The sequence below is a fragment of the Protopterus annectens genome, chromosome 5.part0, assembly GCF_019279795.1.
Source record: "Protopterus annectens isolate FY-2018-M chromosome 5.part0, PAN1.0, whole genome shotgun sequence".
Lineage (NCBI taxonomy): Eukaryota > Metazoa > Chordata > Ceratodontiformes > Protopteridae > Protopterus > Protopterus annectens.
The window spans coordinates 174,596,463-174,612,543 of record NC_056735.1 but is presented as its reverse complement, the minus strand read 5'-3'; the positions used below and the strand labels follow the sequence as shown (position 1 = coordinate 174,612,543).

General features: G+C 37.1%; 1 protein-coding gene across 1 annotated transcript in view; it reads left to right on the top strand.

The window, feature by feature from the left end:
• DEUP1 (deuterosome assembly protein 1) overlaps positions 1-16,081 on the top strand; it is a 427,064-nt gene that overhangs the window by 353,384 nt on the left and 57,599 nt on the right. Inside the window, exons 10-11 of the mRNA XM_044071821.1 lie at positions 2,610-2,807; positions 15,628-15,830. Coding sequence (XP_043927756.1) covers positions 2,610-2,807; positions 15,628-15,830 — 401 coding nt within the window. The remainder of the gene's footprint in view (positions 1-2,609; positions 2,808-15,627; positions 15,831-16,081) is intronic.

Sequence of the window (16,081 nt, the reverse complement as noted above, 5' to 3'; positions counted from 1 at the left end):
AAAGACCAAATGTGAGTAGTCACCAAGCAGCACATTCATGCATTGTAATGCTGGGACTGATGCATAGGTCAGGGACCTGCACCATGGAAGTTACACTTGGTCAGGATTCCACAGTGCAGTAAGAATCTAGATAAGCAAAACCTTGGGGTTACTGAAGATGATTTCACCACAAGAGCAGTCCTTTGTAGTTTCCCAGTTCAGGGACAGCTAGGGTTTGTCTCTAAGTTGTCCCCCTGGGGTTGGCACAAGGTTCAGAGGATGAGCAAGGCCCTTAGATGAAGGAGTAAATCATGACTCGAACAAACAGATTGGTTGATGGTCAGATCACCTTGGTAGAGAACAGGATACAAAGTGACCTGGAGGAAAATAAGATACTGTAAGAAATGAAATAAAAAGGAAAAAATAATTATGTATCAGTACATACTCTGTCCTATTTCTTTTAAATTATAACAGTTATACTTTTTGTGTGAGCATATGATCTGTAGTATTGTTTTGTTTTTCTTTTTCTTTTTTCTGTATTCTCTTTCCATCCATGCATGCTAATCATCAATTCTCCAACACCTGGACTTGATCCCATTCCTTCCTCCATGATGGGGAATCTCCTGAACCATTGAGATGGGAGCCATCTGGACAGCCCATCATTCAGGCAGCCATAAGGGCTATTTGTGTATTTGTCTCCATGCCGGCATCCTGGCTATGAGGACATATGAATGAGCTAACTTAATCTTCTGATTAGCAGGGATGAGCTGCCCATATCACTGTGAGGAGAAGGACCCACAATGCCCTCCCCGTGTGAGTGCAGGCTACCATGCAGTTATTAATGAGAGTTATCACCAGATATTGGCTTGGTGAGCCAAAAGCCCACTGCTAAAACACGTATGCAACATCTCTCCTCCTCCTCCGTGAGATTGTATCAGTATATGTCCGGCTTCACCCAGCCCTCCCCCCAGGATTGAATGTCCATCCTCCCCGTCATGTTCTGTCAAGCACTGGAGCTGCTACTCAAACTCAAGTTCCCTGGGACATTGTCAGGGCTTTATTTGCGCATACCTTCACAGCTGGACAGTTTTTTAAATGAAGTTTTATTAATTTTAGTTAAAAAAAATAACAAACCAATATAGCATCTTAGAATATATAATAAAATCAGAAAAGTACTCAGAGTAGATGTAATGCATACATCAAAATAAATATCAATTATGGCAAAAAAAAAAAAAATCAAACAATGAATTTTAAACTTTTATGTCGTAAAAGGTAATGATAGTTTCCTTACTGTTATATATTAGAATTTTGCAGTATTACAGAAGTGCTTACCTTGGAGCTCAATTTTATCTACATTTTATTTATTCCTTACCCCTTCTAGATTTATTTTACTAACATTTTTCCAGAGTGATTCATATTCATATACATATTTAGTAAATATTCTTGAAATAATTTTTTGTAACAACTTTCACCAAGCAGAACCAAGTACATAATTTCATAAGTGATTACTAGTTTAGCTGCCCTCGTGGGCTGTTTTAAACAGAGCCAGTTTCCCTTTTTTGTGCTTGAAATAACCTATCCCATTTGGCTATGGACTGGCCTTACCCATCCCATGGTCAATAATTATGTATCACCCCAATGAGAATAACGAATATCATAGAAATATGAGTGTAGCCATAAATGGGATAAAGCATTTAGGAGCTGCCTCTGTCCATTAGTAGTACAGGTAGTGGTCCTGGGGTAAATTTTCTATTTCCCATCCATATATCTAAATTGAATTTGAATATAGAGAGAGATGAATTTTGTTTTATGTGGATAGGGAGTTTGTCCCTGTGCAGTGGTATACTCTGTGGAAATAGCAAGTTACAGAAGACGTTAGCAAGAAACAAACAAAAAATGTATTTACAAATGAACATATTTCACATATGTACATATGAAAATATTACAGTGTTCACTCCTTTCTGTGCTACAGAGGGATAAGACCATGACTGCAATGCAAATGACCTGAGCTCAATTAGTGGCTTGTGAGCTGGATGAGCCTGGGTGAAAGAGGCCCTGCTTTTTTTCCTCTCATGCCTGCCTAGGAGAGTGACTTAGTGACTCCAATCCTGTGAGATTTATTGTTCCAGGGTTAATGCAAGATGGCCTTGCCCAAAACACCTCCACAAGATTAGGGGCTTGGGCATGGCCATCCAAGCCAGAGATGGTAACCCTTGTTTGGCTGTGTGTGGAAGTGTGTACACTCAAATAGTGTGAAATGGGTGATGCCCATGATGTATGTGGGTGCTTATATCACAACGTAGAGGAACAGTTAGAACCATATTTGTAAAAATCCCCTTTTGTCTACCACAGTGATGGCTTTGTATTCATGCCCACGGGAAAGAATGGGTTCCCATGGCTGTTGCTGCTGGTAAGGAATGAACTGATACCAGTGCGTCTTGCCCTTGTAGGCAGTGAATGGTGATTAGTGGCAGTAGCTTGATAATTAGCAGGCACAGAGTTATAAAGAGTAGCTAGAGAAAAAGTATTACAGTCTTCCTTTCCAGTGACATATCCACAATACAAGAACACCGGTACAACAATAACAAAGGACCTTGTTTGCTGATAGTCTGTTGTTTGATTTGTTGCAGGTGAGAGAGCAGCTTAAACAGCTAGAGCAGTCTCATGGCTCTGAGATGGAGAGGATGAGAATCAAAGTCTGCGATCTTACTATGGACCTTCAGAAAAAAGATGCCAGCATAGAAACTCTTACAGAAAAAGTTAAATACATGCAAAAGGAGCAGAGTGTGCAACTTAAAGAAATGAGTACTCAGCTGGGTGAATATCAGGTGCAGTGAATCTCATCTATTAATGTACTAATATATTAATTAACATTTAGTGTGCTACTAATGGGACAGCATTGTGTAATCCAATGTAATGACACAGATGAAACTGAATTATAATAATATGGTGATCCTGTAATTCAAGATGGACAGCTTTATAGGATGTGGGATTGTTTTAAGGATGTTTTGTTAGCAGCAGAAAATGTGGCAAAATCAGCACTGGACAGAATTAGGAGATAATAGTTAAGGTTAGAAACAAATAAAGAGTAATAAAAAAAGCACTCTGGAACCATATCCAGAAGGTTTGTATTCTGAAAGTATATGAAAAATATGTTAAGTCAGAACCAAAAAGAAACAAAAAAGTAGGGAGATTAGATGATCTGGGCAAATAAGTAAAGGGAAATGATCACAAGAAGGAGTGTAGCAGTGAAGTGCTAATTATAGTTTTGAGTGTGGGTGCGTGTGTGTGTGTGTGTGTGTGTGTGTGTGTGTGTGTGTGTGTGTTTGAGAGAGCGTGGGAGAAAGAGAGCACATACCCTTCAACTTATTTGCTCAAAAATTCTGGACAAAGTAAACAAATTCTAGGTGACAAAGTCCTAAACTCTGGGACAAATTACCTTTATAAAGAAATACAAAGAGGCTTTCCATTAACATCCATAGTCTGGACAGTAAGAAATATGAAACTCTATTTATTATTATTTTGTTTTACTTCCATGTATTTACTGTGCAAGTCTTAGTAGGAAAACAAACCCCTTTTTAACAGAGGCTTGGGATGAAAAGCTTCACAAGATATAGTAATATAGTAATATAGTAACAGGAGTACATATGCAACACACTGAATACTCAGGTAACAATTAGTAACACTGCATACACGGTGATGATAAATAAAGCAGATAATTATAAAATACATATTTTTGCAGCAAGATAGTCAGCACTGGGTGCAGAATAATAGGTCAGATATAATTATATACATTTTGTCATAAGACAGAAAAATAAGAGAGAAGAGATAGTCACTGATATGTATGTGTATATAGGAGGGATAGTTTATGAATGATTTAGCCTGAGGAATAGCAGGGGCATAGTCAGAAGTAAAACAAGAACCAACAAATATTAATTTACCTTTAAATATATGTGTTTTGTTAAGGAATCTGACTGGACGGGGATGAAGTTCCAGGATTCTGAGATATAATCGGAATAAGCAGCAACTATTGAAGCTAATACAATGTTGGGATCTCAGGCTGCTTGGAAGTGCAAAAGAGTATCGATCATACTAGTATAATTAAAAGATGAATAGATTTCCTCTGTTTTATACAGGTAGATGTTTATACTAATATCTTTACTTTAAATATGCTGCAGAAACTTTTCTTAAGGAAATAGGCTTGAAAAAGCACCACAAAATGATGAAAAGTCTGACAAATGGCATTTCTTTCATGCATATGCAAAGGTATTAACTGTTTATTTTTCCAACAGCTCCTGCTGTTGAAGATCTGACCAGTGTGTTCTGAGTAAAATGTACAAGTGTTCTTTCTTGCATTTGTAAAGTTATTAGCTGTGTTTTTTTTTCATTAGCAAAAGCCTTTAGTTGGAGAGAATGAGTGTACTGGTGCAAGCAATTAATCATAAAGGGTCTGAACAATGTGTCTGAGTGAATATTACTAGGTTCAATGTAATTAAATTGGCAAGCAATTATGTGAAAACAAATGAAGTTTGAAACTGTGGTAAGTGAATAGCTATGCAAGTAATTGACTCCCGGCAGCCTTAATACTTTAATGCATTAAGTACAACAGTGCACAATTTAATTTTTTTAAGTAAAGGTAGTCAGTGCACTTTTTCCTAAGGGTAAAAGTTAAAGTTTACTGACAGCATGTAAGTTGTTTTTCACATCTGCGGGGAACAGAGATAAGATAAGGACATATAACAGTTTACCCAGGCTTTAAAATAGGTAATGTCTGTGGGTGCAGCCCTTGATTTGAGGCAAATGCTCTGATTTGGAGGGATAAACTTCCTTCTTGGAAACTATACAGTTTTGTATACTTGCTGTGAGATAAAACGGATTTTTCTTGAGAGTTTTATTGAGAAGTCTGCAAAGATGTAACATACAGTGGATATAAAAAGTCTACACACCACTGTTAAAATGCCAGGTTTTTGTGATATAAAAAATGAGACCACCATAAATCATTTCAAAACTTTTCCCACCTTTAATGTGACCTATAACCTGTACAATTCGATTGTAAAACAAATCTGTTCGGGGAAAAATATAAAAAATAAAAAACATACAATAAGCTGGTTGCATAAGTGTGCACGCCCTTAAACTAATACATTGTTGAAGCACCTTTTGATTTAATTATAGTATTCAGTCTTCTTGAGTACACACCTGCCATTAATTAAAGAGACTCTGATTAACCTCAAATAAAGTTCAGCTGTCATAGTAGGATTTTCTTGACATTTACTCAGTTGCCTGCTGCAGCAAAAGCCATGGTTCACAGAGAATATACAAAGCATCAAAGGGATCTCATTGTTGAAAGGTATCAGTCAGGAGAAGGGTATGAAAAAATTTCCACAGAATTGTATATACCATGGAACACAGTGAAGTCAGTCATCAAAAAGTGGAGAAAATATGGGACAGCAGTGACATTGCAAAGAACTGGACATCCCTCCAAAATTGATGAAAAGACAAGACAAAAACTGGTTAGGGAGGCTGCCAAGAGACCTACAGCAACACTGAAGGAGCTGCTGGAATTTCTAGCAAGTACTGGTTGTGTACTACATGTGACTACAATCTCCCATATTCTCCATATGTCTGGTCTATGGGGTAGGGTTGCAAGACGGAAGCCTTTTCTTACACAGAAAAACATCCAGGCCCAGCTAAAATTTGCAAACCAATACATCAAGTCTTCCAAAAGCATGTGGAAAAATGTGTTATGGTCTGATAAGACAAAAGTTGAACTTTTTGGCCAGAATTCCAAAAGATACGTGTGGTGCAAAAACAACACTTCGCATCAGCAAAATAACACCATCCCCATGGTGAAGCATGTGGCGGCAGTATCATGCTTTGGGGTTGCTTTTCTTCAGCTGGAACTGGGGCTTTAGTCAAAGTGGAGGGAATTATGAACAGTTCCAAATGCCAGTCACTTTTGGCCCAAAACCTTCAGGTGTCTGCTAGAAAGCTGAAGATGAAGAGGAATTTCACCTTTCAACATGACAATGATCCCAAGCATACATCCAAATCAACAAAAGAATGGCTTCACCAGAAGAAAATTAAAGTTTTGGAATGGCCCAGCCAGAGCCTAAACCTAAATCCAATAGAAAATCTGTGGGGTGACCTGAAGAGGGCTATGCACAAGAGATGCCCTCGCAGTCTGACAGATTTGGACCACTTCTGCAAGGAAGAGTGGACAAATATTGTCAAGTCAAGATGTGCCATGCTGATAGACTCCTACCCAAGAAGACTGAATGCTGTAATTAAATCAAAAGGTGCTTCAACAAAGTATTAGTTTAAGGCTGTGCACACTTATGCAACCAGTGTATTGTACATTTTTTATTTTTTTATATTTTTTTCCCTAACAGATTTGTTTTTCAGTTGAATTGTACAGGTTATAGCTCACATTAAAGGTGGGAAAGTTTTGAAATGATTTATTGTGGTCTCATTTTTTTTATATCACAAAAATCTGGTAATTTAACAGGGGTGTGCACACTTTTTATATCCACTGTAGGTTCAAATACATTTGATAAGAACCAACTACATACAGTATCACCCTAATATGTATTAAATAAACTATCATGTATAACGTTTGGGAATTAAAGCTTTTAATAAGAATGGCTACTGTGTCAGTATTAACATGGAATGTATATGGCATTGGTGGTACAGACAAAATCAAATAACATTGAATTATATTATGCTGGCATGTATTTATATTTTATCTGCTTAGGAGAACTGTGGGAGAATAATATGTTTTCAGCAAGGAATATTATTTTGGGGCTGGGACTTGAGCCTGACAGTAGTGAGTATGTACAGGGGATTTACAAAGAAAATATAACAAAAGAGGGTAGATTTCTGAGGAAGTATGTGGGAATATTTGGCATGGAAGATGTGAATTTTGTAACAGGAGCTGAGACAGAATGCATATATTACTCTCCAAGATATAATAAGTGTGCTAGATTGGAAAGAAATAGTATTTCACAGAAGCATGTGAATTTAATTAAATGATGGCTATAAACCAAAGAGGAAATGGATGATGAAGACTATGGGGGAATTTTAAAGATGAAGACAGACTAGGTTTTTAGATGCAAGTCCTTAAGGAGAATAACAACAACCATACAGAATATTTTATTTATAAAGTTGCAGGAAGTATTCTAATAACTAATTCAACACTGGAATGGAAAAAGGAGATTTTACCAGTAGAGATGTCTGGCAGTAGGGGTATAGAAAATATGCAAGAAGGAGCTGGAATTTACTGGAGGAAATTAACAAAAGAACCAATGTATTGAGAGCTAATAACTTGGCAGAGAAAAGTAATAGAGTGGGTTAAGGCTAAGCAGAAGTTTAGACTGTAGGTTAAAGGCTGCCTTATATATCAGGGAGCAATAACAGAGTATAGACAAAAGAAAAGTATTGGAAAGTGTTAAATGAAAGACTAGCTCTGGTAGAGTTTTAAGTTGAATCTAGAACATACATTACTAGTAAAAGGGTATAATTAGAAGGGCACATAATATATTGCATGATAAGTATAAGAATTAGTAAGGAAGAGTTAGAAAATAGTGGGAAAAGAGAATGCAAATTCAATTTACACAGGAACAATGGGAAAACATTTGCAATGCTCCTAAGCATGAAACAAAATTTAAAAGCTTGCGGATTTTGCCATAGAAGTGCTTGCATAGGTATTTTTGTTCCCCAAGTGGTAGACTTCAGGGTATTTTTCCACATGTAAATAACAAATGCATGAAGAGTGATGGGAATGAGATAGCAATTGTGAAAACATTTTGTGGAATGTAATGACTTGTCAGTTTTAAAAAAAAAATCCTTAAAGAGTACTTTGACAGAAGTGTTAAGGGGAGCATGGTTATAACTAAGGAAATTACTATTTTGGAATATAGGATCCAGATTACCTGAACATAGTAAGGCCTTACTAAGTTTAATGTTATTTTTAATATTATTGACTGTCAAATTAGTAACTATTAGAAAATGGAAATAAAATTTGTTTTCAATTTAAAGGAAGTTTTAGATAATGTAAAGGAGGTAAAAGAACTGGAAGTAGGACTTTTAGAGAAGGGAATGAGAAAATTTCATAGAAGTAAATGGAATTTGAGAGAACAATACAGGCAAAATAGTGTTCAGCAGGAGTGAGGTTTAAGGGAAGGCAGGAACTGAGCAACTTCCGTTATGTTGGTGTTAATGAAAGTTGTTACAAAAAAGCATAACCCTATACTGCATGAAAATAGTGGAAGATGGCATTACAGTGTTTTCTACTCCTGTTTGTATGTATATTATAATCTGAAATGTTATGATTTAATAAAGATGTTAAAAAAGATTACTGGTGTGGTCACAAATGGACATGTGCTGTGGTGTGACTTGGAGGACTGACAGGAATGTAACTTCGGGAAAACTGAAATGTGCACATTGGTGGAGGAATCCAGGAACAAACATAAATGCTTGCTTGAAGGATATCTGTACAAGAGACAAAAGAAGAAAAATATATAGGGGTCACAAACAGCTGAATCGTGCAATGCAGTTTTTTATAATTATTACGTTTTAGTATTGATTTGTTAACCAAGTAAGCTAATCAGGACAAATGCCTCTTTTCAAAAAGAGACCAGGAATACTAGTCTGATTAATTGACTTGCTCAAATTTATTCAGTATGCAGACAGGGATTTAGGGAAACAAATCCAGTGTTTGGGGATAAAATTCAAAGCATTTATCCTTTGTGCCATTTTGCCATATGTAAGGAAACATACTAGTCTGATTAATTGACTTGCTCAAATTTATTCAGTATGCAGACAGGGATTTAGGGAAACAAATCCAGTGTTTGGGGATAAAGTTCAAAGCATTTACCCTTTGTGCCATTTTGCCATATGTAAGGAAACATAGTGGTAAAGGTTAACAAACTACTGAGATGCATAGCAAGGGAAGTGGATTTGAGTAATTTGGGGATCATTTTTCTGTTATGCAGGGTACTGCTAAAGTTGCTGCTTTAATTTTTCTTACAATCAAATCTTAAGAGATATTCACAGAATGTCACTATAGCTTGGGGGAGGGGGGGGCTTCAGACAGTGTTGTCATTATTTCTTTAAGTTTCCTAACAAACCTCAGAGGTGTGCAGAGAATGTCGCTATACCTGTCTATGAGCAATGCACTGTTTATGAACAACAAGTTGGAATACATTACTGTGATTATTTATCTCATAATTTCTGGATGCCTAGCAGTCTCCAGACTCCTGTCTTAATCTGATTATTCTGCAGTTGTAACAGTGCACTCAACCAGTTGCAGTGAGTTAAAATTTTATTTTTATTTTTATTTGATTTTACATTTAACTGGGATGGTCCAACTGGACACAGGTCCATTTTCAGTGGAGGCCCAGGGAGAAAAGCTCCACAGTAAGTAACATTTTATACAATATGTTAAAATACAGGATACATAGAATTTTCAAACAATATGTTAAAATACAGTATACAGCAGAAGACATAAAACCTATATATACAGGAAAAAATAGTTACACATGGTTAATAACAGAATAAGTATACAAATTCAAACAGCATTAGGAGAAGACCTAGATTGTAATATATACTACAGTAGGTATATTAGGAAGTGAGGTATATAAGTGGAACAATTTGAGGACTTATGTAATACATAGGCATAGTCACTTATTCTTTAAGTGTGTTCTAAGTGAGTTTTTAAAGTGAGAAGAGCTAGGGGCAGAAATCAGAGCAGGAGGGAGATTATTCCAGGTTCTAGCTATGGATTGGGAGAACAGTGCTTTTCCTGCAGTATTGTTAGCCCTAGAGATACAGAGGAGAGGTTTGTCAGAAGATTGGAGAGGATGATTTGTATTATAGTGGGTGAGAAGTTGGTCTAGTGCAAGGGATTTTTCTGGATGTGTTACCACATTGTAGGTAATGATTAATTGGTGATAAGTTAGTAGCTGGGGAAGTTCCAGCCATTGCAGTTCCCTTAGAACCTGGCAATGGTGGGTTCTAAAGGTGGAGTTGTTTGCAAACTTGGCAATTTTATTATAACATGAGTTGAGTCTGACAAGGTTAAGTTTTCTAAGCTGGGTAAGAATTGGAGCAGCATACATTAGGGTAGACAAGAGGTGAGTTTGGGTTAGGATAATCCATGCTAGTTTTGAGAGGGATTTCCTGTGCCTATATAGTGTTCCCATTTTTTATGGACTTAGTTTATGAAATGTGTACATAGTGTAGATTTCTATCAATTTCAACGCCTAGGAGTTTGGTATGGTCAGAGGGAGAGATAATGGTGCCATTTTTGAAGGAAATAGTGAAGGATAAATGGGTGGAAATAGTTTTGTTGGGGGTGAAAAGTAGTAATTTGGTTTTATTAGGGTTTAGGCTAAGTTGGATCTGAGTGATTCAGCTTTCCACAGAGCTAAAGGATTCCTGGATGAGTTGTTGTAGGGTGGGAATGATGGAGCTGAACAAATAAGAGCTGAATCATCATCATATTGTATAAGTGAAGCATGCTGTGTGGTGGTATGGATATTTATTTATTTATTTGCCATTTGTTTACCGGGAAAGTCCATTGGACCGAAAAATGAGCCCATTTTCAATGGAGGCCCGGGGAGAAAAGCTCCAAGTACAGTGTTAATAACAAATTGCAGTACATCAAGTTTTTAAAATCACAATACAACAGTCTTCAAAATTATACATAGTTTATTTATCACAGTCAGAGACAGTAGAACATTATATATTTAATTATCTGTGGGAGTCATAGTAGTTAGGCAAGTAACAAAACGTATAAGAGAGAGTGCACATTTAAGTTCCAGTATATGTAGTGATAGGGAGGCAGAAAGAGAAAGATATAAAGTAATGTAGTGGAGATAAAAGCAGAGATAAGAAGGGTGAGGGTTGACAGGAAGGTCAAGTAGGTAGGGAACAGGACCATTCCCAGTGGGAAGAAAGATATGAATGAAGTAGTTTTTTAAAGGATGCAGGATTGTTAGTGGTTCGAATTTGGGGATAAGGGAATTCCATAATCATGCAAGAGAGAAAGATAGTAAACATGTACCTGGAGTCCGTATTAGATTACATACTTCCAGAAGATTTTGCTTGTTGGACCTGAGAAGTCTGTTAGGCTGGTGGAGTTTGAGGATGGAGGAGAGTGAGGGACAGTTTAAAGGTTTGAATATGAGTTTATGAGCAAGGGAGAGTTGAATAAAGGAGAGATAGTTGGGTAGTTCCAACCAATTCAGGGAGTGAAGGGCCTTGCAGTGGTGTGAGGAGGATTTGGATCCAGTTGCAAATTTAGAAATTTTATTGTAGCAGGAAGCAAGTTTAGACTTCAGAGAGATTTGTAGGTTTGTAAGAAGAGGGGCACCATACATGAGAGAGGGAATAAGGTATGTGGTTGAGAGGGTACGCTTGGTTGAAGGAGTGAGATAACGTCCATGTCGGTATAACATGCCCAGTTTCTGATGTGTTTTTTTATATTTGTCTGTAGATTACTGGTACATATGGAGAAAAGAAGTGGGCCTAATATGGAGCCTTGTGGTACACCTATGATAGTTGGGAGTAAGGGGGATAGTACACGTTGCCATTGGACAGACTGTTGCCTATTTGACAGATAGCTTTTAAACCAGGCTATAGTGGAAGGGGCAAAGGACAGGGATGTCAGAGTGTCTAGTACTAAGGAATATGAAACCATGTCAAATGCTTTGGAGAGGTCTAGAAATAGTGCAGATACAAAGTTATTATTATTTCTATGTTGGTTGATCAGATTGGTGAAAGAGAGCAGAGCGGTGGTTGTGCTATGGTGTTGTCGGAAGCTATGCTGTGTGGGGGAGAGGAGATGGTGTGAGTTTAGGAATTGTGTTGCCTGAGAATGTATACATTTCTCTAGTATTTTAGATAAGGGGGGTAGAATGGCAATGGGGCAATAATTTGAGTATTTATAAGAGTTTCTGCCTTTATGCAGTGGAATAATGTATGATACCTTCCATAGCTGTGGGACATATGCTTCTTGTATGGAACAATTGATAAGAATAGAAATAGGGTAGGATAAGGATTCAGCAGTTATTTTTAGGACTTTGCTGGTAGACTGTCAGTGGCAAGAGTGTTAGGTTTCAGTTTTAGGAGGTGTTTTTAATTGTTGAGATGGGAACGGGTGAGAGCATAAAGGATGGGATGTTGTCAGGGCATTTGGTTGAGTTATATGTAGGGTTGTTTTGGATAGTTGGGAGGATAGTGTTAAGATGGATTCAGTGAAGTGGTGATTGAATTGGGAGGCAATGTCCTTGTTGTCATTCGTGGAGTTAGGAGAGGGAGTGGTAGTTTTGCCTGCTTTTAGGAGAGAGTTAATGGCATGCCAAAACTTTTGGGGATTTTTTGAATGTTTGTTTTGGATATTGAGGAAGTAATTTTGTCTATCGAGTATAGTTTGTCTCTTGGCCTGATTTCTAATTTGTAGGCACTACTTTGTCCTAGATTATAGCCTTATCAGTCTCCACAAATCTGTATCTCTTGCTTTCTTGACATTCAGCCTCTCAATCTGGGATCTTTTCATCTTCCTTTCAGTCTCCTTCTCATCATACGTCTGTCTCACCCCTCCTTCAAGACCATTTTGTTGAATACTGCAAATAATGCAAATGTTCAAATCCTAACCAAGGATGTTGAATATTAAGTCATCAGGCTCGAGATACAAGATCTACAGGCTAGTGTTACTCTGATAAACCAATAGGTTACCAATTGTTGTTGCTAATTATTGGGACACTTATTCTTTCAAGAACTTTCCATAATATAGAGAATAATAAGTGAGTCAACAATCATGTATGCCAAGAGATGCACCTTAAGAGTGAAGCTGTAAAGGTGAGTCTTGGCATCCATGTTAAGAATATATAATAAAGAGCTATGGTCAGTGACCCAATCATAATTCTTTGTAGTGCATGGAGCTTTATCTGCTCCATGTACTGCTAGCTGCAGGAAAATATCATTAAGTGTTCTGCCAGCTTTCAAAGCTGTAAAACACTGTCAGAAAGACAGTGTAACAAATTCCATTATGTTACAAAAAAGTCAGAGACGCATTACTGGGACAGACATCAGGTAGAAACAGATCCGTTTTTTTTTTATTCTTCTGCTGTCATTTGCTGGTCAGTACTGGCTGGTTTAAATGCCTAGTGCAATGCCCGATATTAATAACTGAAGCAGGAGATGCTTAACATTTATTAAGATCAGATCTCGCACTGTAGAAGCGCTTAACTGATTTGTCTTTTTACGGATATCGGAGCATATTCACCGCAATCTATGTACTACGCAAATGTTAGATTTACTGGTCAGAAGTTTGCAGGATCTGGTGTAGGCTCATCTGTGGAGACTGGAATTATAATTGGCTTCTCTCGGGTATCCAAATCAAAGGGGCTACTATATTTTCTGGCTTTTTTAATTTTATTGCAACTGAAGCAGGTTTGCTATTTGAAGTCCAGTACTGTGCATCAGCATTTTTGTTAATATCAATGAAAACAGCACTAATTCCAAATATGTCAATGCAAGGGTGAATTTTTCCTGACCTTGTGTGTGTGGGTTGAGCAAAGGAAAACACATTCACTGAGTATAATTTTAGTTTTGTTGTTTTTTTTTTCATTTGAGACTGTATTATGTGAATTTGTTTTCATTAAGTTCACCCAGATGCTTTGGTACTTTTATCATTTTTAAAATGCAAACTTAATTGTGTGGAAACCTGTTACTGCTGAAGACATCGCTGTGATGTTAGGATCCTACAGTCATGTGTTCTATTTCTAGATTTGTTTTCATAGTTAAAATGTAATTAGTATCTATATTTCTGTTTGGTAGTGAGGTCTTCCTAAAGTGCATGCTTGTGTTTTTCAATAAATATTTTTAATATTGCTTGACTCTCTTTTAATTTTACATGCTAACTGTATATTTTTTAGTATAATTCATGTGTTCTTGTCCAAGCTGCTTGCAAACCATAGTCTTGCTGCCAGGAAATGTTTCTATAATAGTTTGCACAGGTTGCTGATCTTGTTTAAACTTGACTTCATATGCAGGAAGGTATAGCAGCACAGAGGAGAGAGTGGAACAGCTGGCTATCACTAAAACACATAGCCGAGTTTGAGCAAGGTAAGTGTGGCAGGAAAGGGAGTGGGAAATGGTGAGTTTGAGGTTAGGGAGTGATTGAGGAATTTAGGTTTAGAGAGAGGGAGGGGAATGCTCTAGGGTTATGGAGTGTGAGATGAGTTTTAAAATGAGGAAGCAATCAGGTAATTTAGGTTTAGGGTCTGGGAGGGGAATTTTAGGATTGGGGTGTGATCAGAAAATTTAGGGGAGCAGAAGGTGAGTTTTAGGAGAAATATTTGCTTCTTTAGTCTAACACAAAATATAGATTACTTATTTTCTGTAAGATACATCTTTCCTGTAGTTCAGTAATTCAGGATTCAGGTAGATGGATATTTTCACAATTTAAAGTAGTACAACACATGGTTGCTGCATAGAAAGTACACTTTAGAAGATCAGAATCTATCCAGGTTCATCAGGGTATTTTTGCAGCCTTCACTTTACTGTCTTGTTCTTTATGACACTTGTTCTCTTTTTCAAAATTGACATGACCAGATCTATAACATTAAGCAATGACCCATAAGCAAATCTATGGACTGGGTTTTAGGCTGCAGCTTTGGAAAGAAAGAACAGAAGTTATCCATAACTGAAAAGGTACATGTTTTCATAGAAGCTGCTCTTTAGAGGGTGAGTAGCATGGCCATTAAGAAAGTAATACGCAGTGGTAAATAATGTGCCGGGCCACTATGGGTGAATGCACACCTGTTGGCTTTTCCTTTCATGATGCTCTTTTGTTTGCCCCACCCACACAATTTGTAAAGACAGAAAACAAACTCTTCTTCCCCTGGTGGGTATAGTTAAATCACAGGTGCCAGTTTATCTGCTTTCCTTTACTTACACACATACATTGCCAAGAGAATGAAGCCCTCCAGAGCTTTTTTTAAAAACTGCTTGACTTGCATGCATATTGTAATGAAGGGTAAAATAATATGTATAAAAACATAACAGACCAGCTCCAAAATGAGTCCAGACTTATAACGAACAGCACAGCAAAAAGGGCAGTTGGTAAGAATTATGGACCATGCATATTTGGCCATTGTGAATGTGGTGCATTATGTATTGTGTATGCACTTGATGCTTCCTAATGTAAGAAGATCCATGGTCAACATTGTATACAAACTATATTCTGTATTATCATTTATTATGGGGCTAGTGCACCTCCTTAACCCTGCCTAACTGTTAAGAGGGAGGGAGTTTAATGGGGGGCCCTTTACAAATAATGTTCAAGTGAGTGCAGGTTGCAGAAGTGCAAACAATTATTGAGTTCTAATTAAGTATATTAATAGTGAATAGTAACTTAAATTATCTTCAGTCCTACATTCTTTTACAGAATACAGCAAACTAAATGATGTGAGTGGTGATCAATGAGCAGTAGTTTTAATACTAGCATAAACTTTCTTATTTAAGTTGAAATGGTAGCATGTCAAGCATTCTTAACTTCCCCATCAAAGGGAATACACTCCTGACACATATTATGGTGTTTCTGAAAGCCCATTACTGAGACACTGGTATTATTTCTTTGCTCAGACAGGAAGCAGTACATTACAAGTGTTACAGAACACTGCGGTCTCCAACTACAAACTACAGCTAGAGGAAATAAAGCTGAAGAATGAAGTCACTCATTTACAGACACAAGCAGAAACATTTTCACCAACCAGCCAGGAAAAATATGAAACAGCACTAAGGAATACTAATCAGTTTGCAACAATGATAAAAGAACATGAAAGCAGGTATGGAATTGTGTTTGTTTCCAAGTTATACGTGCAACTAAATGAGGTCTACTGCACAATATTACAACAATAATGTCAAAAAGAAACAGCTTCATTTGATCCAGACTGTTAACCTAAAAAACAGCAGACCACAAACAAACAGGTAAGATGCTAGCAAGCCCTTGACCTCCTATTGGGATTACCCCCATACTTTCCTTTGTAAAAACTCAGACATTATAGAACCTTGGGTGAAGTTTTAGACATCGTAAATT